General features: G+C 45.0%; 1 protein-coding gene across 1 annotated transcript in view; it reads left to right on the top strand.

Moving 5' to 3' along the window:
• The window catches only part of PSMD13 (proteasome 26S subunit, non-ATPase 13), an 85,808-nt gene that overhangs the window by 16,269 nt on the left and 42,751 nt on the right, over positions 1-26,788 (top strand). The window contains exons 5-9 of the mRNA XM_078681281.1: positions 102-145; positions 1,477-1,563; positions 6,182-6,353; positions 7,223-7,302; positions 7,687-7,812. Of these exons, the coding sequence (XP_078537407.1) occupies positions 102-145; positions 1,477-1,563; positions 6,182-6,353; positions 7,223-7,302; positions 7,687-7,812 (509 nt within the window). The remainder of the gene's footprint in view (positions 1-101; positions 146-1,476; positions 1,564-6,181; positions 6,354-7,222; positions 7,303-7,686; positions 7,813-26,788) is intronic.

The following is a 26,788-nucleotide window of genomic DNA, read 5'->3' as shown; positions in this document are numbered from 1 at the left end:
GCGCTTTATGTAGTGCTGAATAATGGTGGTCAATTCTTCAAGAAAATAAACTGTGCTATAGAGATGTTGAACATGTTTCTTCTCTCTCTTTTTCAATCTAGACCCTGCAGAGGCCCTCACCTTTCTGGAAAAGACTCGTGAAAAAGTTTGTTTTAAGTTCTATTCTTGAGAACGGAGACCTATTGTGTACTGTTTTTTAAAAAATATATATGCTAATGGTATGTTTGCATTTATATGGAATCTGTGGGTGTGTGTGGGGCATTTTCAAGTTTGCAGTCCGTTTTTATAGACCTGTGCAAGTAGGTTGTTGACGTTAGATTCCATTTAGATGCATATACATGAATGTGGTTCATTTCAGACACCCTCTGAGTGTCTTCTTTTAACTCTCTTAGTAGGTAGTCTATTCTCATTGCCCTTCTTTGCGCTGCATAACATCTCCTTTGCTTTCCCTTCATTGTGAGCTTCTGAAAAGGAGGCATTGTGGCGAGAGTGTTAACACATACACTGTTATTACCGAAGCATCGGACCAGCAGTGAGTTTGGAATAACTATTTTTTGTTAATGTATGTCCACAGGTAGACATTATGTTTAAAAAAGCCTTTCGCTTGTATATTAGTAGTTAATAAAAGCTGTGAGTGCATAATGCGTGACCCCAGAAGGAGGACATCCAATACAATTCATACTTTAGGATCTAGAAAAGGATGTTATAATTCAATTTCTAATGCTGTCTTCAAATGGTAAATTTGTTCACTTCAAATTATTTTAAATTTTTCTGTGAATCTTTCAGGCTAACTCTCACATGAAATGTCAAGAAGGAAATAAACAAATTTTGTGGTCCCTTTGCAGAAAAGAGCTGATGTTCCTACATCAAATAAATGATGATGAGCACCACCTTAAAGCCAAGATCACAAATTTGTATGTGACGGGGGGCAAAACAAAGATTTTCATATCTGAATTCTCAAAAGAAGGGATGGCCATATATTGCATGGGATGATGCAGATAGTGAAATAGTGTATTATCGAAAGTAAAATGCTGTTTATGTTGCTGTGATTAGAATAGGATTTATGAGTGAGGGGATTGCTGCACAAAATGAGTTTCTGAGACCGAGGCGACATCCAATAACTTTCGGAGCTGATTTCTGTCTGAATAAGAGTATGGTGTCTGTTGAGAGGGTAGGTTATCTTGTGAGTCTCAAATCATCCTATTTGCAGATGATTTCAGCACAACAGCAAACATAGGTTTTTAAAGAGGCACAAGTAAAATGTTATTTTTATCTGTTCCTTGTAATGCCAGCATATTCACTTTAGCCATACTCCATTTTTATTTCTTTTATGCCTTTTGATGGCTGCGCCTCTAGTCTTATTTTTTCTTGGTCTTATTTAATGGATGCAGCTTGTGCGGTCTTGTGGGCATAGACTGACTTAGTATGAGACCAATTGTGGGCCTTTTGTCACTAGGCATTTTTTTTCATTTTAAGGTGAAAAGCAGCGATGAGGCTGTCATTCTTTGTAAAACCGCCATTGGGGCCTTGAAGTTGAATATCGGGGACCTGCAGACCACAAAAGTGAGTAAGACGTGGGAGATATGGTAGCTGTTAGCTGAAAACTCTGTCAAACAATTTCTGGTTGTTCAATGGGTTGGTCTTTCGGAAGTGCAAGTCTATGCCAGGGACTGTAAAAACCTGTATTTTGTTTTTATATTGTAGTGGCCTCAGATTATTTATTCAACTCAAGTATCCTAACCTTTCAAGCACAAATGCCATACAAAAGTACTGAGTCAGTGCACAGCATAAGAATCATTTTGAGTGAAGAATTAAAAAAAAAATTTGTTTACAAAAAGCTTCCTAGGAAGGATGTAAGAGCTTAATTTTGTATGACGCCCATTCCTTAACTTGGTGTTTGAAATAGAGAGTGAGCTCATTCTTGCGTCAAACCGGGTTGGAGAGCTAAATTAATGTAATCTTGCGACCTACTAGACTGGAGTGTCATTGACGTGCCCCAGAGTCTGAAATTCACATTAGACTAAAAGAAAACCCATAACCTTTACATTGGGCCAGGAAGCCCCACATTTCAGGTTATTTCACTTGGTTCTTGAACTTTTCACCTCGTCAGCCTCCATTCTGTACAGGTTGGTTGCATCTGGCTTGCCTTCTTTCACCACCATTAGCGATTGTATGTATTTTGTATTTGTTTCCTCTCGTCTTCTGCTTTCCCCATAGTCCACCAATCTGATCTCTCCAAATCTCTCTCCCCTTTCCTGTCCATATGGCCATCATCCCATCAAAAGCTTATGAAAAACGGAACAGTAAGATTAATGCTTTACAGAATAGCATTGGGAACATGACATTGCTAATGATCATAGCACCACATATAGCTGCACCAGTCAGGTATGACTAACAGATGGTCTAAAATTAAATCCATATTTAAATTTATCCAAGAGGACAAACTCAGGCAGAAATAAAGGTGCCTTGCCCCCCAGACTAAACAACGCAGCTGTTCGAGACAGAGCAGGAATGGGATTTATACTAATTCCCAAAACAGTAGTATGTCAAAAGAAAGCAAATAACTGATTGTGCTGGCCTGTAAGGGAATTGTTTTATCCATTATATTAGACTGCCACCAACTGGACTCGGAAGACCATAACTATGGGATTTAGTACGAGGTGAATGTGTGCCAACTTTGATGGCCAATAAGAGACAATCATTTGGTGCTGGAGACCCATGTGTTTATATTCGTAAAACCAGGCCTGTCTCATCAGACCTATCCGAATACGTCTCACAGACCTGGTTGTTGAAAGGCACAATTGGCAGGAAGAGGTGTTGCACAAGTGAGAGAATCTAAACTCTCAATACTTTATTCACACTTTTGTTAACCAATTTTTCTTGCCATGGGGTAAATTATCTTAGTTCTTGGAATTCTACAATCTGCAACATTGGCTCCAAAATATATATCCAAGCTCTTCAGGGGAAAGATCGTTACCTCCATGCAGTAGAGCAATTGCGGAAAGAACCATGATGTGTGGTGGTCTGAAAGACCATGGGGTACCCTCTTCCTTCTCCTGTTGGATAACGGTATCTAATGCTTTTGTTCTCCATAGTCTTTTATGCCTTCAAAAGTGGAGTTTGAGTCCAAAACTCCTTTGCTTTTTATTTTGAAAATAGAGCTACATGTTTAACGGTGTAGGATTCTAAATAAGTCCAGATGCCCCTGATGTTTGGGGAATGGGTGCCTCTTTTTTTGTAGTCTGAGTTGCAGAAATCTTTACTTATGGGTTCAGCTCATAGATCAGTAGCATCGGATCTGTTTTAGACCCACAGGACCGGAATCTGTGTCATTGTGGACACTTTAACTTGATCACTGTGCCACAATTCTGGAGGCGTTGCATCCAGGGGACAGGTTAGCATTGTAGTCACTAAAATGCCTACATTTATATTCCGGTCAGAAAAGCATCAAGAACTAATCAAGGATTGCATAAAGGGGAGCAAGGAGCCCGGTGTGTTTTGCTTTATCTTGACTGTACCTTCCAGTTACCCCAAACCCTGTTTGAGTGGTGTTCAGAGAGGATCTCTGTAGTGACCTCCCTAATTGTGTCTACTCGGTGTGTACCTTCATATCTTGCCCGTTCAAAACCTAGACCCGAATGAGGTAGCCCTCTAACAACAATTCATTTGCAATATTTTTCACATCGTAAGTATTTACGTAAATCCTAAAAAGATTCGGCTGTTAATCAAAGTCTTCACTTTATTGGATCTTTCTTTGAGAAGTCTCTGAGACTACCCGGTTAATCACCGCTAATATTCATTACTCCGAGTCTTGGTCTTCCCGCCCCATTCCTAAACAGTGAGCAGCTAGTCTGCTCCACAGAAACCTACTACCTAGCAGAGCTTTTCGCAATTCCCCCAATATGGCGCCACCTTCCGGTGACCATAAAGGGGGAAGTGCGTCACAAAACATCCTGAGAATACCAAAGAAAACAATCACCAAAGACAAAAACCAGGGAGGGAGGGAAGGGCTCAGGAATGGGACGGGAAGACTAGGACTCGGACTAATGAATATTACCGGTGAGTAACCAGGCATTACCGCCTCGTCCTGTCTTCCCGTCCCATTCCTTAACAGTGAGCCCATACCCAAGCACACAGTGATTGTAAGAAAACAGGCCCATTTAATCCAAACAAAGCAGTACAAATCATAAACCATGTACAGCAGACAAAAACATGAGCGCCAAAGGCAGCTAAGGCCGCCATCCCCAACTGAAGGCGATAATGGGAAACAAAAGTATGGGGAGAAGCCCATGTGGTAGCATTACAAATGTCCCTCAAGGAGGCCTCCTTGAACGTGGCCCAGGAGGAGGAGACACTCCTGGTCGACTGACACTGAACCGAAGGAGGGCGAGGACAGTGGGCGGACTCGTAGGCCGAAACAACAGCACCCGTGACCCAACGAGTCAAGGTGGACAAGAAAGGACGAAGACCCCTCCCAGAGAGGCCGTAGGTGACAAACAATGAATCAACCTTCCGGAAACCACAGGTCCGCTCCAAATAGATGTGAAGGGCCCTCAGCACATCCAAAGAATGGAGGACCAACTCCTCCGGAGTGGCCGGGTCTGGAAAAAAAACAAGGAGAACAATATCCTCCTGAAAGTGGAAAGAGGACAAAACCTTGGGCAGAAAAAACTGACTGGGACGGAGAATGACCTTGTCAGAGCAGAAACGCAAAAAAGGGGCGAAGCCATCAAAGCACCAAGCTCACCAACCTGCCGCCCAGAAGTAATGGCCACCAAAAAAAGAACCTTAGCAGAAAGGAACTTAAGGTCCACCGAGATCAAAGGTTCGAAAGGGGGTCCGTCAAGGCCTGGAGAACCAGAGGAAGATACCAGGCCGGCACAGGAGAGCAAGAGACATGCGCTGAATAAAAAAACTCCGCAAAAGGCAAGCCACCAAAGGGGAGACAGAAGAGACAGAGAAACCCCGAAATGCAAGAATGGCAGCCCACTGCGCTCGGAGCGAAGAGACAGCGAGCCTCAGGACAAACCCATCCCGCAAGAAGTCCAGCAGCCTCACAGGAGGAAGAAGAGACCCTTCCCTAGACACCAGGGTGAGCAGTTCCTCCGATGACGGTAGTAGGACTTCAAGGTGGAAGGACGCCGAGACAAGTGGATGCACTGGGCAACCTCAACAGAGCAACACTGCCCCAACAAACTCAACCTTTCAAGTGCCAAACCCCCAGCCGGAGGCGGTGCAGGGAGGCCACTCTGAGAAGAGGAGCCCGCAGAGGGGAGGGACACAGGGGAAACGCCAATGGGGGCTCACAGACCAGGTCAGAAGCAGGGGAAACCAAGGCTGACGGGACCACTCCGGTACCAGAAGAACCTCCGCCCGGTCCAACTGAATCTTCCGGAGGACCCGGGGAATGAAAGCAAACGGAGGAAAGGCAAACAGGAGCCCCAGTGACCACGGAACAGAGAAAGCGCTGATCGTGCAGGCCAACCAGGAGGGAACGAGGCTGCAAAACCGAGGAAGAAGGGCCGAGTGCTCTGTGGCAAAACGATCCAGCCATGGAAGGTGGAACCGGAGGACAATCTGATCGAACAGAGCCAGGGACAGACACATAGTCACAGAGGAAGGGAACACCCTGCTCAGAGTCCTCGGGCCCATTCTCCTTCCCCATAAGTTAGACAGCTATCGGAGACGAGATTCCGCTCGGCCCAAAGACAAATCACTATTTTGAATTGCAGTCAGAAAAGTGGAAGACCTGTGCTTTTCAAGTGTTGGTATTATTCATAAATCCAGATGTCATGTGCCCTACCTTTTCTGGGAAGCCGTTTGGGGTTAATGTACACATGCTATGCTATTTTTCAATACAAAATGGCTGAGAGGTAGGCCATCTTTCACTTCCTTTCTTTGGCTACTGAAAGCAGGGTGAACTAAAACATGCCTAACAAAGAAAACTGGTATTTTAGATATTTTCTCAGGATTTCCAGGTGGTAACTGGGGAACTGTCAATAGTCACTGAATCTACGAAACATACCATCATAAGAGCACTACATTTAGAGGTAATTAGCTCCTGCTTGACTGTTGTCTATTCTCGTTGTTTGCATGGGATAAGATAATTGGAGTATTGTAGACCTGTTCTTAGTAGTTGTTTGCTCTTGTTCTCGAGTCAATATGTTATCCCTGCTGATAGGAGCTAATTGAGGAGGTGGATGAGATGCTGAAGAACTTGGCAGGTGTAACCTCAGTGCACAGTCGCTTCTATGACCTTTCCAGCAAATACTACCAGACCATTGGCAACCACGCCTCATACTACAAGGACGCCCTACGTTTCTTGGGATGCATTGATGTTAAAGATCTTCCAGGTAAAGGTAACCATAGGGAAACGCAGTTTACTTGTGATGCTGCACCATTGAACAGTTTTTCTGCTGTAATATTTATTGTGGCTGTAGGAGGAAAAGTGCCCAGGACTATATGCTTCTCAGTAGTTCTATAGCTCACCCCTGTGTGCAGTGCTGCAATATGATCAAAAGACACTGGAAGCAAACTAGTCTTTTAAGCTACTATTGTGGTAGCTTGAAGTCTTCATACCAAGTGTTTATTGTTACTATTCTAGTCAACATGGGTTTTACTAGTTTGTTTGCATTCTCAAAGCTATTTGAATGCCATTTCTATGTCTGGACCGTGATAAGTCCTGCAAATTTCTACAATCAAACCTAGTTTGCCTCTTGGGATTCACAGGACTAATCAAGGTCCAGATACAAACAACAGACCTAAAGTTTGCAGCATAAACTGCCTTGATACACAAAATAAACCAGTGATGTTTGTTTTGGCTACAATTGTAGTTATCAAGGAAATGACACCTCAAAATAGAATAGTGTGATTCTTCTCTTTGTATAAAGACTAGTCTAGAAATTGTAATATTTTCCTTTTTCTTTTTTATCATAATGCTTCCCTTCTGCAACCTCGGTCCCGGTCTATCTCGCGCTTAACCATTTACCTATTGTTTTTCTCCTGTAAAACATTTCTTCTTTCACATGCTAAGCACCAATGCACCTTGTCACGGGAGGATCCTTCCTTGCACATATTTGAGAAAACAGTGGGCAATGGATGGGAAATGAGGGGTATTTGGAGGAACCGGAGGTGGGCAGATGTACACAGAGTTTTAAGGTGGTTGTTGGGATTGGAGGTTGCTGCCTTGGGTCCTTACGATACCATGTTCTTCTCCATGCAGTTTCTGAGCAGCAGGAGAGAGCGTTCACCCTTGGCCTTGCTGGTCTTCTCGGGGAAGGAGTTTACAACTTTGGTGAATTGGTAAGACTACTTTGTATGACAAACCTGTGATGCTATTTGCTGTTAAATCGCTCAACGACCGGATCCCCAAACCCCATATACTTTTGCTGAAAATGCCTTCCATTGAAAAGGTTTATTGCCTGTGAAGGGAAGAGTTGCACCTTATTTATTCTAATTTTTTAACAGTTTTTGTTTGCACTGTACAACTAAATTTCTTGTGGGTGTGCCTCTTGGCTCAATAATTGTGGTGAAATCCTTGGCGAAGGGACTATACAGCTAGTTGAGTATTACTAGCGGCTCTGTATCCTACCACAGTACTTCTCTCTGCACTCGAATATCTGGTTGGAAAGTAATTTGACTGGTTTCTATCTCATACCTCTGCTTTCTTTCTATGCCAATCTTTAGCTCATGCATCCTGTGTTGGAATCTCTCCGTACAACAGACAGGCAGTGGTTGATTGACACACTTTACGCCTTTAACAGTGGCAACGTCGAAAAATTCAGAGCCATGAAGACTGCGTGGGGTCAGCAGGTGAGTAAGTGAAGAAGAGAGTGAAATCTGAATTGAGTATTGTAGCCCCTTTTACAGGGGCAGCAGGTAGCATGGTTGACCTTTGTGGGAGTTTAGCATAAAGGCTGGAGTGATGCAAGTGATTGTATCACAATATGTGATGATAATCCTGTGAGTATTCTGGGGATCCGCTAGGCATTGTTGAATTACTAGAGTTTAGTTTCCGGTCAGTGCCGGGTAATCATTTTTTGGGGTGTTTCAGTGTTTCTTTCCCCATTTTTTCTTATTTCCAATCTTTGTTTTATCAGTTATGCATGCTTTGTCCATTCATGAATAACCGCACAAATGTGCAAGTAAAGGCATTTTTATCAGTGGCAGACTTTATTACTGCAAGTATAGAGAGGTTTAGTCTGTCACATCATTTACTTTGTAATGATCTTTAAGATTTGTGTGTAAATATACCGAAAGTGCCAGTATAAACTACTGATGGATCTACATTTATAAAATACCAGACTAAGGTGATACCACCATGTACAATGTGAACCTTTTTTAATTTTGTGTGCAAGAGGCGCCTTTAGAGCCTAACGGGTGATTAGTCGCGCTTTACAAAAACCCTGATTGATTTATGAAGAGAAGGCAAATCTTCAATTTGTGCTTGTGGGCTCTGATAAGTGTCAGAAGCCCACATCGTACATTCACATACGCTGACACGTTTCTGTCCCTCACAGGCCCCTCCTCCTCACTGTTAAAAGTTAACTTATGTTATTCTATACTTGTTTTAAGAGGTTTGATTCCTTCTCCTTCACGCATTGGCTTACCTTGCTGAGGAACCGTCAACCACTGGCTTGAGACCTTGTCAGTCACATTTAGAGGAATATGTTTGTCTCGCAGTTTTACTATTGTCTTTTTAGGCATGTCCTTCTATTCCTGTTGTTGTGCATGGTAGGCCATCGTACATCCAAAATCAGTCAGTAAATAATCTGGTAGCAAGTGCTGACAAAAGTATCTGAAAAATGGTTGGATAAGCAGCCAATCATGTAGACTGACTCAAAAGAGAATGTCACAATTGCCTCTTGATTTTTGAAATAAATGAGTAAGGGTTTTGAATGTAATTGGGGTACGAGCTGCTTGGTGGTCTGTAATGAGCGATCCATGGTATTCACCTCTATACTGCCAAGTCACACAGGTAGTATGTCATTCCAGGATATGAGTCACCAGCCAGTTGACCAGGAACAAACAAGGCTACAGCAGTATGCTTCCTGAATGGCTTTGGAACATTAGTGAAACACACAATAGTTATCCTGCCCTCCAGATCTGCCTAGTTATGGGAGACCCTTAAGTCCAGACTGTTGAGGAAGAAACAAACTGCATTAGAAACCATATGTAAATTGTGATCCATAGACTGCGTTACAGGTGTCTGCCTAGCCTTGATGAGTAACTTAGTTGTAAGTTCATACTATGCATCCCACTTCACCCATATCCAGCCCTCCAGTGTGGATGTAAGCTTCCCCATATTACAGATATACGCTATTATCTGGCAATGAACCAACGTCCCACTAGCTCAATGCAAAGCATTCCCAATATTGAGCCAAACCAATGCCTCTCATATCTGATCTGTATGATTACTTTCCTTCAGAGTGCGATCCAAACCCAACAGCTCCTCATTAATAAAGTAGGTAGCAACTAGGAGCCAGGCTAGGTAAGTTTGTCTATGCAATAGTGTGACATTAAGGCCTAAAAGAGCTCATCAGCCCTTTCAACCGAAATCTGTAGTTCATCTCTCTGTTTGCAGGATCTAGGGTATTAAAAGGGAGTCTCCAAACATGTAGGTAAACCTTTCAACATTGCAGACTAAGGTGAAATTTAAATATTAATGGCTCAGCCATTATCACAAATGGTCGTTCATACCTCATTGTCCCTCCTTTTAGAAGTATGCTTCACCCCAGAGGTGTAGTTCAACATTACAAATGCATGGCCCTATTGAAGTCTGAGAGAAAATGCCTTTTCCTGCTATAGGAAATCTATAATATGGTTGGGCTACCGCATGGTGTAAGCAATCTCCAGATGTCTCTGCCAACTGAGAATACTTTTTTCCTTTTGGACTGACACCACAAAGACTGGTTAGATCAATAGGTTAACCCCTTTGTGACACAGCTGCCTGTAACTACTAAATATCAGAGTTGCCGTCCTAATTATTATGCAAAGGAGCTATAATGGGTTTTTGCACAGCACTGACGCAGGCCACATGTACAAAACCAAGTTGAATTAGCAATCACTTAGAAATGCTTTATAATACGTGCTCCGGGGACTAACTTACTCAAATGCCCTCCTTACATGATGCGTGCATAACTATCCATAAGAAAGTGGTTAAATCCATTATTGGAAACCCAGGAGCCCAGGAATAAGCTGTACCCATGCAGTCCTGACTCCCCTCTTGTGTGAAGTGAGGTCATTACATGAAACAGTAGCCCAGGAAAGCTAACTTTGTTTAACTTTTTCTTTCTATGAAAGAAACCAAGAGATTAACTGCAGACTAGTTTGAATTTTCAAGATACATTGAGATGGATGTAACCTAAGACAAAATAAATATTCATTTACTTTGTCCCTTGTCACATCTGTCTCAAGCAAGATAGCTTTGCTATTTAGGTGAGAACTGCTGACCATATTTACAGATATCGATCGAATTGTTACCTTTGGTTGCAATGCAGAGATAATTATCCTAATCTTTCTTTCGAGGCAGAACACCTCCCCTTGATAACGTTTATAAATCTAGAATACACATTCTTTTTCTCATTCATATCTGAGGTGCTGAAAATTTAGGATAATCCTCTTACAGGAATTGATGCTCAAAGTGTGTCTGGACAAGTGAGGCTACTCGTTCAGATTCAGGCTATTTGCAAGGTTGCTACCTAAACTGCTCTTTCTGCAAATATCATACATGTTTTGTCTTGGATGTGGAGTTTTGGCCCAGTTTGGTCAGGCCAAACTGGACAACATTTAAGGCTACACTTATTCTGGACATTCTTGCTACCTCCCCTCAAACCTTGCCTGAGAATTTACTAGTGCTAGAGAGAGGAATGCTGGCATGTAGTCTAACCAACACGTTACTTCTCTCCAACTGCACTTCTCCAGCATGGGTATCTTTCCTAGATTCGCATGCTTGAATCCAATAAAAATTTCCTTTGTAAAACGTTGAATTGCCATGAAAGGTGCATAAAAACAACTCAATAATAGTTCCTTTAAAAAATTCACATAAAATTCTATGCAAAAATAAAAGGTAAATGTCATTGTAACAGATACATCTTACTATGTTACAAATACATTAAAAAGAAATCAAATTTGTTGCACCAAAAACGTCTGTCTACAAAAATGAGTCATTCCCCATAGTCTGGCTGGGAGTCCCACAGTAAAGTTACAACAGTAATAAGGTGAAACGCCCTTAGAAATTTGTTGCAAACATTTATTTTAGTAGCCCCTTTCACATCATTCGAAACAATCCAAGCTTCAACCACTGAGGTGAAAGAACACTGACCTCCACACCCCTAGATACCACCAAACTTCAGATTTTCAAAGCACTGGTGGCAAAGGATAAACTTAACAGTCCCTGACTGGGTAAGAGAGGATCAGATGTGAATCTATGAAAGATATCAACACTAGAGAACAACAATTACAGCTAGGTAACTTTTTATTCCAGCATTAGATATTTCATAGATTTCTATGCTTGAGTCACAACAGCAAACTGTTTTCTATGTTCAAAATGCATAATATAACCCACACCATGCAACATCTGCATTATGAACAAGGAGTAATAAAATGATGGAAGCAGATAGAAGCTCATCATAGATAAACCGATGACCGAGGAACCACTGGCCCACTGCTGAGTCTCTAGATGAATCTGTGTCCAAGCACTGTTTCACAAACTCGTGGCAGCTCTTCCTTGTTGCCACTCTACAGATGCTAGGTATACGAATACCAGCATACAGGCTACTTACTTTTGCACTCACATTTTTTGTGGAATGAGCAGACACCCTGATGTCTTCAGTGTACAACAAGCCTTAAATAGCCAAGGCTGTCTGCCATGCTATTACATGCCTATTAATAAATATCTTGTGTGGAAATAAGCTGACCTTTCTGAAGGAGGCCAAAGGCCATAGACAGTAAGTCCATCCTTCTACATGTCTTATTTCAGTCAATGTAGAATTTCAAACGTCGTTGAATGTGTGAAAAATTGCGCCATTGTCATAGAATTTTAAAAGTAAGATTTAGGAAAACACAGCCACCTTTAGGTGAAAGTCTGTTGGTATCTTTGGGGGAATGTAGCACTCGAAAATCATCCTGTCTGAATTAGTAAAAATGGTTCTTCTATGGAGAATGCTTGTATATTAATAACTCTCCTTGCTGATGTTAAGAACAATGGGAGAGCAGTCTTCCATCCTACATATGTGAGGTCTGTTCTATGTATGGGTTCAAAAAGGGTTGTAATCAGTTGTGCAGATACTGTATTCAGTTCCCATCCTTGTGGTGGATGCAATATACTCGTAAACTCACTGAAGAGGCCTTTAAGTAATTAGTGGTTTGAGCACGGAAATTTGGAGATGGCCACTTGATGAACCTTCGTAGAGGACTCTTTCAATCCGCATCTTGGTATGGAAGAACCTAACACTCCTGCGGAGTCCTAGGGAGCAAAGATTTGCATCTGCACTCACAGCAGAACCTCTTTCATTTGCCTTGGTAAGTTCTTTGAGTGAGTGTGCTCTCCTAATGCAGGTTCACCCGGCAGTCTGAAGGGATATCTAGGTTGGAAAATTTCATGTATTCAGCAGTTACAGCTGTCCATTTAATAGAGCTCAGATGGTGATGAAAAAACTGCCCTATATCCTTGGAGAGAAGATCCTGCGTAGGCAAATGTAGGGGGATTCTGGTAGATGGAGAAGATCTGTGAACTAATACTGGCGAGCCATGCTGACACCACAAAAAGCAATACTGTGAAAAAGGGGCTCTATATATACTGGATGTGAGAAAGTGCCATCTTTCTGGCCTTGGTATGCCCCCACTTTTTTCTGAACTGCTGATGTGCTTTGACTGAGTGTGCCCTGGGTCCCTGCCAATCCGGTACCCACGTCCTGTGTTCCTTCCCTAAAAAAACTATGCAGAAACAAAATACTTAATTGGCATCTCTGGCCACCAGTCAGCCCCTAGTAAATGGTACCCAGGGCATGGTGACCAGAGAAGACCCCTGAGGGCTGCAGCACTGATTGTGCCACCCTCAGGGGCCCTGTACCCTGGCACCCACACACTGCCTTTGCAGGCTGAGTGCCTAAGTACCGAACCAAAACAAGAGTCGACAAGGCACACATCCCTGTGTACCATGCCCATAGAACCCACTGCCCTGGCATACCTCAGTCACCCCTCTAGCCGGGTGCCCTATGCCAGAGGTGAGGGCACAGGTGCATGAGCCTTGTGCCCCTACGGTACCCAGGGTCATTCCTGGGCACTGTAAGTGCAGTGATGCCATTAAGAGTATATGGTTCTGGGAGGTGGTCATTACGAACTCCACAGCACCATAATGGCTACACTGAAGACTGACAAGTTTGGTCTCAAACTTCTCAGCACATTAAACCCGCACTGATGTCAGTGTGGGATTTAATGTAACATGCACGGGAGGGCATCTAAGAGATGCCCTCCAAAACCCGAACCTACAATCCACGGCTGGGCCGAGTGGCTACAGAGGCTGCCACACAGCAGACATGTTGCTGGACCCCTGGGCGGAGAGCCCCCGCTCTCCTGGGTCTGCAACAAAGCACATCCTGGGCGAGGTGCTATGTCTCCTCCCCCAGGATGGACAGGGGGAAGTTTCAAAGGCATACCGCCTCTGAGAGCTTCTCCAGACCATTTGCTCTACCCAGCAACCAGCCCCCCACCAGTCCTACCCCCATTCTGGCGGGAAGACTGGCAGGAAAAACTACGTCAGGAAGGGGGGTGTGCCAACCTATGCCAACTGCACCCCTCGGGTGAAGGAAGCGAGGTGAAGCACGACCCCGGGCTCCGGCAATCTTGCAGATGAGGAGTCCTGCCCAATCCCAGCTAGGCTGCTGCCCCCCTCCCACAGGAGCGGAGCAGGCTAGGGGGTGTACTCACCCCAGGATAGGGACCCATTGGTCCCTGCCCTTGCCCTACCTGGAATGCCCCTAAATTTAGTATTTAGGGGCTCCCTTAACCTTCCTTCCTCAGATCCCGATCACAAAAAGAAGAAAGAAGATAAAGAAGAAGACCCGCCGCGCAGCTGCTAACAGGACAACAACAACTGACTTGGCCCCAGCCCTACCGGCCAGTTGATCCTGGAACCTGCTCCTGGCTAAACCCGGCGACCTCCGCGGACAGCAACCTTGGGACACCCAGAGGACCTGCCGGCCTCGACTCTCTCGAAGATTGGGACTCCCTAAAGCAGAGGCTCTGCTGCAACCACCCACCTGGTGCCAGCCAGGAAGCTCCAGACCAGCCCACTCTGCACCAGCCGAGCCCGGGCCGGGCCAACCCGAACCAAGACCAAGAGGACGTCCCCCCGGCGACTGGGACCCGAAGTCCAGTGCCCAAAGACCCTCCTCAAAGAACTAGCCGACGCCTGCAGACTCAGAACCAGGGGCCACCCCAACCGCAACCCGGCGCCATACAGCCCCCTGTGCCTCCCTTTGGGGTACCTACCTGTGCTCCAAGATCCCAACTTCCCTCTCGAAGTGCTGGTCGCCCCGGAGAGTCTCCGTCCCCGGGCCTGCAGCCTTTTTCCCGTTTGCAAAATCCTCATTGGATACCATTGAGCGCCCGACGGCTCAAAAGCACCCTGCACCCAGCCGCCCGAGTGCCGCTGGCTGTGACCCCTCTGTCCTAACCTACCCCCCCCCCCCCCCCCCCCCTTGCCCTGAGCAAGGGGGGAAGTAGGCCAGCAGCCACCAACCAACGGCCCCCTTTCCCTCATTGGGCCTACCTACCTCTGCACCTGGCCGCCCATGTGCCGCTGAGGGTAAACCAACGGTACTTACCTGACCCTGGGGGACCACTGAGTCCATGCCCAGAACCTTGACTTCATCAACTAAGTACTTACCTGGAAACCGGTAATTCACTTACCTACCATTGGATAACATTGACCCATTTTGACTGGAAAATTTTCTAAGTGTGAAGTGTTGAAAATCGAAAATATCCCTTTAAAATCCGCCAAAGTCCGAAATCGAAAGTACTCACCTGTGATCAGGGGAGAAGCCAGTACTGTACCTTTCAGCCCAGTACTGAACCGCAAAAGTAATCCCTAGCGGGTTTACTAGTAACCTGTATTTTCTCCATAGGAACCCATTGTCTGCTTTTCTATGAAATTTCTTCTAAGTGTCTACTTTTGAAAACTGCAAATATTCTTTAAAAATCGTACGAAATACTGAAACGCAATTACCTACCTGTGTTTAGTTAAGCCCCCAGTGCTGGCCCTAGGAGACGAGTGCTGGGTTACAAAAGTAACACAAACATACTTTACCTGCAACCTGAATTTCCTCCCATTGAATAACATTGTCCGATTACCTTGAAAAGTTTCTCTGTATGAACTTTTAAAACAGTTTTATATTCATGAAAATTCATCACAGTAACTAAAACGCTTTTGCTAATCTGGTTTCAGCTTAGACCCCAGGACTGAATCTTAGATCTAGTCCTGGAACTACCAAAGTAATCCGTAAAGTAATCAACTGTATTTACCTATGAAAACCCATTGAGCTCAATGCTAGAGTGTGATTCAGAACTGTTGCTTACTGCCTTTACTGTAACTATTGTGTACACAAACTCTATTGCTTCCTTGCAAAGTATTTATATGAGAGTACTCATATCGAGTAAAGTATTTTTTTTTATAACTGTTGGTTATAAAACCACTATATCTGTGGATATAAAAACAATTGGCCTGGAGTTCAGTCCTTGAGTGTGTGAAACCCTTTGCTGACTGAGTGTGTACAACAAATGCTTTACACTGTCCTCTGGTACTGCCTTACTGCTCTACCAAGCTACCACTTTGGAGAGTAAGGTCAGTTCTGACTTTAACCTCTGTTATACCTTTGGGGTTGGTGGACTCTATACACACTGTACTTCTTTCTAGTCCAGTATGTATAGAGTCACTTTCTCACACTGGACCAGAATACGGTACAGTGTGTATAGAGTCCACAAACCCCAGAGGTATAACAGAGGTTAAAGCCAGGTGTGACCTTACTCTCTAAAGTGGTAGCTTGGTTGAGCAGTAAGGCAGTACCAGAGGAAGTGTAAACATTTGTTGTACACACTCAGTCAGCAAAAGATTTCACACACTCAAAGACTGGACTCCAGGCCAATTGTTTTTATATCAAAAGATAGTTGTTTTATTTCTAGAACCAACAGGTTTCAAAAAATATACTGTTCTCAGTATGAGAGGTCTCAGATGAGTACTTAGCAGAAAGGCAATAAACTTTGTAAAGACAATAGGTACAGGGGTTGCAGTAGGCAACACAATTCTACACACAATTTAGCATTGAGCTCAATGGATTTCCTTATATAAACACAGTTGATTACTTTGTAGATTACTTTGGTAATTCCAGGACTGGCTCCTAGGTTCAGTCCTGGGGTCTACTCTGAAAACAGTTTAGCAAAAACGTTTTAGGTATTGTAGTGAATTTTCAGGAATAAAAAGCTATTTTAAAAGTTCACACTTAGAAACTTTTCAACAGGAATCTGGCAATGTTATCCAATGGGAGAAAATTCAGGTTGCAGGTAAAGTACGATCTCGTTACTTTTGTAATCCAGTACTGGTCTCCTGGCGCCAGCACTGGGGTCTCAACTCAAAACAGGCAAGTAATTACGTTTCAGTATTTCGTATGATTTTTAAAGAATATTTCTAGTTTTCAAAAGTAGACAGAAGAAATTTCATAGAAAAGCAGACAATGGATTCTTATGGAGAAAATACAAGTTACTAGTAAACCCGGTAAGGATTACTTTTGCGGTTCAGTACTGGGCTACAAGGTACAGTACTGGCTTCTCCCCTGATCACAGGTGAGTACTTCGGAATTCGAGTGATTTTATATGAATATTTTTAGTTTCCAAACCTTCACACTTAGAAGATTTTTCGAGTCAAACCAGTCAATGTTATCCAGTGGCAGGTAAGTGAGTTATCGGTTTCCATGTGAGTACTTGGCTGGTGAAGTTAGGGTTCTGGGTATAGACTCCGGGGTCCCCCAGGGTGAGGTAAATACAGTTGGTTCACCCCCAGCGGCACAGGGGCGGCCGGGTGCAGAGGTAGTTAGGCCCAATGTTATCCAATGAGGGAAAGGGGGCCTCCGGTTGGTGGCAGCTGGCTAGCAGGCCACGCGGCTGTGGGAGCTGGGCTCCTGGTCATTTGCTCAGGGCAAATGGGGAAGTAGGAAAGGGTACAGGTTGCACTGCCAGGGGCACTCGGGCGGCTGGGTGCTTTTGAGCCGTCGGGCGCTCAATGTTATTCAATGAGGAACTTGAAAAGGGAACGAAGGCTGCAGGCTCTGGGACGAAGGATCTCTGGAGCGGCCAACACTTTGAGGGGTACGTTGGGGTCTTGGTGGATAGGTAGGCACCCAGGAGTTGGGCACAGGGGGCCGTGGGGCGCAGGGTGCAGGGGTGTCTTTTGAGGTTGGGAAATCTTTATTTATTTAAGAGGTTTTATATAGCGCTGCTGAACCCAAGAGTATCAGAGCGCTTTACAAGGTAGGTAGACATATTAAGATATAATATACAATTGACAATGCAGAAAAATTCAAAAAAGATAAAACATTGCATTAAATGAGTGAAGGGGGCAAAGAAACAAAGGGAGAGAAGGGGGTGTAGAGACTGGGCGTGAGAAAGTGGAAAGAGGGAGAGGGGATGGGTAAAAGTGTGAATCAGTAGAGCGGTAATGAGCGAGCTCAGAGTCAGTAACATTAGGAACCCCAATATTTGTTGAGGAGAAGTACTTTGAGTCTTTTTTTGAAGAGAGGGTAAGAGGGGTTGCAGCGAAGGTCTTTGGGGAGAGAATTCCAAATCGTCGGAGCAGTACCAGAGAATGCACAAGATTGGGTCTTTTTACATTTTAGTCTAGGAGGGATCAAGACAAGGGAGTTGGTGCTCCTCGGGGACCTGGAGCACCCTGCTTTTTGTAGTTTGCTTGAAAGGTAAGAGAGGGTGTTTTGGTGAAGAGCTTTGTGCGTGATACAAGCAATCTTGTAGGTGTATCGTCCTTCAACTGGAAGCCAGTTTAGGTTTCTAAGGACCAGAGAGATGTGGTCAAATCTTTTACAATCAGAAATAAGTCTGGCAGCTAGGTTGAGAACAGATTTAATCAGTGCTGGTGGACTTTAGGGGTGCCAGCAAGAGTGGCGTTGCCATAGTCGATCCTGGAAAGGACAAGAGATTGGACAACGATTTTGAAATCATCAGCTGGAATAAAAGGTTTAATTTTTTTGAGGTGGTGAAAGGTAAAAAGAGCACTTTTGGCTGCATTTTTAATGTGGGGGATGAGATTAAGATTCTGATTGATGCTGATGCCTAGAGATTTGACAGAATTAGAGGTGGAGAGGGTGCAATTAAGTGCTTTGATATCATTGATCCAGAGTTGAATGGGAAGGGGATTATTTTTGGGAGTGAAAGGGATGATTTCTGTTTTTTTAGGATTAAGTTTGAGATGATTAAGATGGAACCAGGTTTGGACTTTCATCAGAGTATCATTGAGATGAAGGATGTCATTGTGGGATTTGATCTTGTAGTATAGTTGAGTATCGTCTGCATAGAGGTGGTAACTGATTTTCGCTTGTTTGAGAATGAGGGTGAGTGGCTCCATGAAAAGATTGAATAAGGTTGGGGAGAGGATAGACCCTTGGTGGACACCGAGTGAGTCTGGTTGAGGTTTGGAGAGGCAATGATCACGCTTAATTTGTTGATCTATTTTGGAGGAACGAGGAGAACCATTTAACTACAATGCCTTAAAACCCAAAGCGATCTTTGAGGGTATTAGGAAGGGTGGTATGGTGGACAATATCGAATGCAGCCGAGAGATCAAGGAGGATTAGTAGTGAGGATTCACCTTTGTCTAGAGAGCGATGAATATCATCTGTAATATTGAGCATAGCAGTTTCGGTACTGCATCCCTTTCTAAACCCAGATTGGAAAATGTCGGAGATTGAAAGGGATGATATGGTTATCTATTTGGGATAGGACACATTTTTCAAGGGCTTTAGAAAGGAAGGGAAGGTTAGAGATAGGGCGCAGATTGTTAAGGTCATTAGGGTCAGCAGAGGGGTTTTTAAGAATGGGGAAGATTTGCCCTAGCTGAAGGGAGGCAGGAACACAGCCAGTGGAAAGTGAGGAGTTGATATCTGTCCAAATTGGGGCCATGATAAATTTGAGTTCTTGAACTAAATGGGCGGGAAGAGGATCTTTGGAGTGTGAGGATGGTTTGAGTTTAGAAACGATGTTGATGATAGTGATTTCAGAAACTTGACAATTTGCTCCATGAAGCCTTGTTTTTAGAAAGGTGACCCATCCGGGATGAATCGAGATGGGGGAGAGCAGGGAGGGGTTGAGAGGGGTCGAGATGTGGGGGAGGGGAGGACGAAAGTGAATTAAGAATGTTAGGAAGGGTGCATTGGTTAAGGGGAGGTTGGAGAGCGAGAGGGGGGGGAGAGAAGGATAGTTCGATGTTGTTGATTTTTATTTGTAAAGAAGCTGGCAATTTCTTCGCATCTATCCACAGTCTGCTAATTTAGTAGGGCCAGAGGAAGTTTGTTTTTTAACGATGTTAAAGAGTTCTCTGGGGCGGTTTCTAGCCTGGTCAAGTTGTGACCAGAGAAAGGAGGCCTTTTCGTTGAAGATGTGTTTTTTGTAATGGGCTCAGGTAGTTCTCAGTAGAGCCAGGTTATCAGAGGTGGGGTGACTCCTCCAGGCACGTTCTGATTGTCTGAGGGTCTGCCTTTCATTATTGAGTTCGGCATTGAACCAGGACTTGGGAGGGATTTCTTTTGGTTTTTGAGTTTGATTGGGGCAATTAGGTCGAGGGCTTCAATAATGGAATTATTGTAATGGTCAGTAAGGTCGTTGGTGTTATGAGATGGAGGGGGGAGAAGTAAGCGAGTTTTAATTGTGGATTCCAATTTGCCAGGTGGAATAAGGTGAAGGTTGCGAGTAGATTTCATAGGTAAAGTGCTCACAGGGGTGGGGTGAATAATGGGGCTATTCAGGGTGAAGAGGATAAGGTGGTGATCAGACCAGTCTACAGGAAGTATATTAGAGCGAGAGGCCAGATCCTTGCTCGTCAAAATAGCATCGTGGGTGGCACCTTTAGAGTGAGTAGGGGCATGGCAGAGTTGGGTCAGGTCAGTGATGTCTAAGGCTTCTTTAAATAAGATGACCGCAGGGTCATCAGTTTTCTTCCAGTGGATGTTGTAATCCCCAAGGAAGAGATTCTTGGAGTGGGAGAGCGATGCTTGAATGATAAGATCAGTCATCTCTTCAGTAAAGGGGAGACAATTTCCGGGCGGGGGTGGTAAATAGTGTGTAGCCGAGTTGTGGGAAAGCCAGGAAAAGTGAGGTCGGCGCAAAGGTATTCAAAGGATGAGGGGTCTTGGAGCTGGACAAGTGAGATGTCAAGTTCATCTTTAAAGATTAGGGCAAGGCCTCCTCCTATTTGATCGATTCTATCTTTCTTAATGATAGAGTAGCCTGGTGGGATGAGCAAGTCGAGGATAGGAGTGGAGTGGGTGTTGAGCCAGGTTTCAGTTAGGAATGCGATGTCTATTAAGAATGGTTTCCGTAATCTCGGTTGCGTGGCAGGAGGCTGATCTGCAGTTTATCAACGTGCAGCAGAGGGGAGAAGGGAGACCTGCTGGTCGCGGTCGGAGGGGTCCTCTGTCCTGAGGCTGCAGGCGTCGTCGAGGAGGGTCTTTGGGCATTGGACTTCGGGTCCCAGTTGCCGGGGGGACTTCCTCGTGATCCTTGATCACTCTGGCACGGGCCGGGCTCGGCAGGTGCAGGTGGGTTTGTCCGGAGCTTCCTGGCTGGCACCAGGGGTGTTGTTGCAGCAGAGCCTCTGCTGATGGGAGTCCCAGGCTTTAAGAGGGTCAAGGCAGGCAGGTCATCTGGGTGTCCCAAGGTTGCTGTCCGCAGGAGTCGCCGGGATTAGGCAGGAGCAGGTTCCAGGATCGACAGGCCGGTAGGGCTGGGGCCAAGTCAGTTGTTGTCATCCTGTTGTTAGCAGCTGCACGGGGGGAGTCTTCTTCCTCTTGATCTTCTTTCTTCTTTTCTTATCGGGATCAGAGGAAGGAAGGTTCAGGGAGCCCCTAAACACTGAATTTAGGGGCGTTACAGGTAGGGCAAGGACAGGGACCAATAGGTCCCTGTCCTGGGGTGGGCACACCCCCTAGCCTGCTCCTCTCCTGTGGGAGGGGGGCAGGAGCCTAGCTGTGATTGGGTAGGGCTCCCCATCTTCAAGATGGCCGGAGCCAGGGGTCGTGCTTCACCTAGTCTCCCCCACCTGAGGGGTGGGGTTGGCATAGGCTGTCCCCCATCCCCCCTTTTCTGACGTTTTTCCCGCCAGTCTTCCCGCCAGAGTGGGGGTCAGAACTGGTGGGGGCCAGTTGCTGGGTGCAGCTAATGGTCTGGAGAAGCTCACAGAGGCAGCATTCTTTTGAAGCTTCCCCCTGCCCATCCTTGGGGAGGAGACCTAGCACCTCACCCAGGATGTGCATTGTTGCAGGCCCAGGAGAGCGGGGGGCTCTCCACCCAGGGGTCCAGCAACATGTCTGCTGTGTGGCAGCCACTCAGCCCAGACGTGGATTGTAGGTTAGGTTTTCAGGGGGCATCTCGAAGATGCCCTCTTGTGCACTTTACATTAAATCCCACACTGGTATCAGTGTGGGTTTAATGTGCTGAGAAGTTTGGTACCAAACTTGTCAGTCTTCAGTGTAGCCATTATGGTGCTGTGGAGTTCGTAGTGACAACCTCCCAGCACCATATACTCTTAATGGCATCACTGCACTTACAGTGCCCAGGAATGGCCCTGGGTACTGTAGGGGCACAGGACTCATGTACCTGTGCCCACACCTCTGGCATAGGGCACCCAGCTAGAGGGTGACTGAGGTATGCCAGGGCAGTGGGTTCTGTGGGCATGGCACACAGGGGGGTGTGCCATGTCGACTCTGTTTAGTTCTGTTACTTAGACACAGCCTGCAAAGGCAGTGTGTGGGTGCCAGGGTACAGGGCCCCTGAGGGTGGCACAATCAGTGCTGCAGCCCTCGGGGGTCTTTTCTGGTCACCACTATTGAACAAGCGGATTCCTCCCAATGCATGTTGTCTATTGAAGCGTGACGCTTCGCCAGGCCCGCGCTTGGCCTCACTCACACCCCATATGCTCGCTTGCTCCCCTGCTCCCCCGCCTGACATGAAAGGAAGCCTCGCACACCAACATTTGTCACTCACACCACCAGATATCAAAGGCTGCTGCCCACCGCCCCCCCCAGCAATGCCTTCCTCACTCCTTCTTTCCTACCAGGTTTCTTGTTTTTCTTTGTGCATTGAGTGCGCTTTTCCCCTTTTTTCACAATTTAATTTACCGTCCACCATGTTTGAATGGTAAATGTCCGCTAATGCGCCATGACACATGCACAAGCACACATCAAAAAATAGACATGAGCATGCATCACAAAGCCTTCGTTCACACAATGCAGTTATCTTACAATAGGCTTTCTTCAAAAGAAAACCCATGTCAAGACTGATGACCATGTGTGCGAGCGCCTCCTCCTTGGGATGCAGCTGAAGAAATAAAACCCATTTGACTATTTTTTTTTTTAGGTGCACAACTGTGCACTAGAGACTCGTGAATGGCAGCTTGAACTCTGTGCGGGAATCAATCCTATCCCTCCTCTTCTGGTTTTCCCTGGCAGCCCCCGCACCTCCTCTCCCCTCCCCCAGCACCCACCAGCCCGGGCGCCTTATTTCTCAGAGCCCCGATCAGCATGCTGCCGCCGCTCATACACTTCCGGCAGCTCCGGGCTCTCACCCTCTCCTTTCCAATCTCCTCCTTCCCACTCTCTCCCGTTCGCCTCCCCCTCTCCTCTCTTCCTCACCTCCTCCCCCTTATCTGACTAGCTTCCCCGTACTGACGTTTTCTCCTCAGTCACCTCTCACCCTAGTTCCCTCCCTCTGTCTCCTCTTCAGGCTTCCTCACACATACAGAGACCCCTTTCCCAGACCCATGATAAACCTCACGCAGCAGCGCCTCCTCCTTGGGATGCAGCTAAAGAAATAAAACCCATTTGACTATTTTTTTTAGGTGCACAAGTGTGCGCTGGAGACTCGTGAATGGCAGCTTGACCTCTGTGCGGGAATCAATCCTATCCCTCCTCTCCTGTTCTTCCCTGGCAGCCCTCTGCCCTGCGTGGCCATACTTTTAACTCCAGAGACTCTTCCTGATTTCAGGAAAGCTGCTTGGGACCCGGGAGGCAATTCGTGCATTGTCGGAATCTGGGATGCTCATCTGCTGTGGGCAATCTGCGAGTAGCAGCATCGTGTTAACACAGAAAAACTTTTGCGAATGACCTAAAAAGTAGCAAAAGAGAGCTTTATACAGGCTTAGGGTTGCTGTTGTATGATGGAGAGAATCTATACATCATTGTGGAAACGCAAAACGATGACCCCTCCCCCCCCACCTTCACCCGCTGTATGGATGCTATTGTGTTTTTATCCAGGAGCCTAAATCGATATTACTATTTTATGCCCTTGTTCGGTTGTAATCAATAATATCCCAATAACGGCATAGTAATCATATCCATATTCAGTCGTAGCACATGCTGTCACATTAAGCAAGGCTACTTCCTCAGACTCCTAGAAAGCACAACGAGTTCTCTAAACAAACCAAACCTCCAGCAACCTGGGAAATCCCCCTGGCTTTTGTTTTGATTTCATCCTAGAACTCCTGTAAAGCACTGTAAGAACGGCCAGTTCTTAGTGACATCTTTATTGACGTCTTATGTCCAACCTTACGTCAAACCCGGCCCCTTTCAGGTATAAATATACCAACGTTGCCTTAAGCAAACACACGGTGTTGGTTTTGGAGCAGAGCAGCTATCTACTTGCCCGAGAGCCCAGCTGATGCGAGAGCCCACGGACGCTGCCCCTTCCTTTTGACGCACTGAGAGAGACGCTGTCTTTTCTCCTGCCGAGAAATCCAGCTCCAGTGTTTCCAGATACCTTCGCGGGTTACTGGGATATCGAGTCCTGAGAGAGAGATACAAGACCTCCTGCTTTCTAATACCCAGGTACGGAGCTGACTAAACCCTTGAAGAGAATTCTTGAGTCAGATTCTTGGCAAAAACAAACTTAACTTAAACTGCTACTTACTTACTCCTTCCCACGTATTAGGCTTAGGTCAGGTACACCGGGGTAGGCGTATTTAGAAGCACCAGTTGAGTACGTTAGTCAATGTATATAAGTATGTATACATTTTATCTATTTTAAAGTATCTTATGGCTAAGAAACCATATCAATGCTTTTACAGTATTATTTCTTAATCCTCCTTTTACTGTACGCACTTTACTATGAGTATTGCAATTGTGGTAATTCATTTCTCTTGTATGAGAAAGAAGACTGCTCAATAAATAACATCTTTTATTGAAAACGCCCGTCTCTTTTCTCTGCACTCTGGTGAAACTAATTATGCACACTTGACTGAGTGAAATAGCTGTCTATTGTTTTCACACGACTCTAGAGATACACTCTTATTCTGAGGGAGCAAAGTTGTCATGTTATATGGTTGTCAGAAGCTAATCCCTTCTTGTCTATCCAGGGAGGTTAAACTCCTCCTCGTTTATTCGAGAAAGTTTCTAGTGACCTCTGAGCTAGCTGGCAAAACTTTATAGTCAGTAAAGACCTAGTCGACCTCAGTCCTACGTCTACCCTGCTGAATATATTATTCCAATGCGCACAGCCTATTGGGAATATAGGAACTACACTACATGGCGCCCAACGTTTGGTAAGGTGATAATTCTAACGCAAGACGTTAGAGTAACTCAGTCGTGCTTTTTCACACAGACCCTCTTTCCCGTAAATACTCCAAAAGACGTCTGGAGTGGGTAAAAGGTTAAAATCCGCCGGAACTTAGTAGGAAGAGATTCCTATGTATAGTTTATGGTAGAGTCAACGTTGAAGGACACAGTGTTCCAAAATATTGTGCACCTAATCTTTGTTTCCTTGAAACTTGATCTGCAACAAAAACCTTTCTGTCAGTAAAAATGTCAGAAAGTGAAGAAGAGAGGGAGGCAGCTAGAATAGCAGCTCGACTCCTAGCGGATGACACAAGTCTCCAAGAAAATGACCCGAGTGTTATACTCATTCCGGTCAACATAAGGAAAACTATAACTCTTAAACTTATAGAAAACGGACTAACACCGAGAGGTGGAATAGTCGTATTCGTAATTGAGGCCCATGAATATCGGCAGAGGTATTGTATTCATGGATAAACTTTCCAGCAGTAAACGCTGTCACACACGACTTCCACTATTACAAAATAGAGGAACCTCCGGATGAATACACTCCTTTCGAGGAGGTTGAAATCCCATTAAAATACCAAGAGCACCTGCTCTGGTTTAAAGGCGCCATAAAACATAATAATCACATCACCAGGCTCGGTCCTCTAGGTAGACCAGGAGCAACGTGGCCGGTTATAGCCAGCTACACACCACATCCAGACATCGAAAAAATGTCAGTACCAGAACTTTTAGCACAGCTAAAACAACTGATTAAAATACATAGACAATTAGTCCAATATGTAATGCGGACTACAACAGTCCAACCAGCTATTAACATTCCACAGCTGACCCCTCATCAAGGGAACACAAACAAAATTACACCACAGAACATACAATCATGTCTTGGTAAAGAACCCGCAAAACGGGAACAAATTCCATTCTGGTTAGCACAAAAAATAACTCAAATAGAGGCAGTATTTCCGGATACTACCCCTACTGAGAAACACAGAATTCTGACTATCTGTCTTCCAATGGGGATCGCACCACATGTGGATGACTGTGACACTTGGGGCACAGTCTTTGCTTCCATTTACACAAAAACACATGGTGTTCCGTCCATGGCGGTTATACCCGATGTGCTAAGACAGATTCAAAATGAATATGGTCCAGAACCTGCTTTTACTCTGGGTATGAAATTACTGAAAGACTTCAAGCAGGTCTCGGCTATATTATTAGCCAACATAAAAGGAGAAGCAGCATCTGTGGCGATCCGCCAGAAATTGAAAGAAACAGATATAGCAGACCAACCAATTGAACTTGCCAGAATCATAGAAAAATCCTATGAAGAACTAGGAAGAGAAAGTTTGGGTGGGAAACCAGTAAAACCCCAATTAACTGAAAATCCTGAAAAGATATTTATTAAAAAATAATCTAAACACTCCAAAAAAGAACTGGGATGGAAATAAACAATCCACTCCCAAAGAAAAAAGATTCCAGTCCAGAGGAAGGTCTCCTCAGCGGAGAGAAAGATCTCTGGACCAAGGACACAAGTCTCCCCAGAGGGAGCCCTCTGAGAAAAGATACAACTTTAGAAATAGGGATAATCTGAAAAAACCTGATAGATATCAAGATATTGATACACGTCCCTCTCGATCTTTTCAGACTTCCTCGCAGAAATCGGAAAGAAGAGGACGGTCAGAACAAAGGGAAGAGCACGTCAAGTCCAAAAACAAGGAACCTGCTCATCAAAGTAAAAAATTACAATTTCCAAGAAAGAAGGTAGCCAGTATTAAAATATTAAACATGCCGAGGATACTGAGGACACAACTGAAAAACGGAGAGTGGGCCCAGACAATGCTAGACAGCGCAGCAGAAGTGACCATAGCTCGCAAGATCCTGATGAATCATCTGGAGACAGTGGACACGAATGAATACAATCAGGTGGAAACTGCAGATACCAGAGTTAGCAAACCTCATAA

The sequence above is a fragment of the Lissotriton helveticus genome, chromosome 3_1 (genome assembly GCF_964261635.1).
Source record: "Lissotriton helveticus chromosome 3_1, aLisHel1.1, whole genome shotgun sequence".
Taxonomy (NCBI): domain Eukaryota; kingdom Metazoa; phylum Chordata; class Amphibia; order Caudata; family Salamandridae; genus Lissotriton; species Lissotriton helveticus.
Note: the sequence above shows the minus strand (reverse complement) of the source record. Positions and strands in the feature narration are given on the sequence as shown.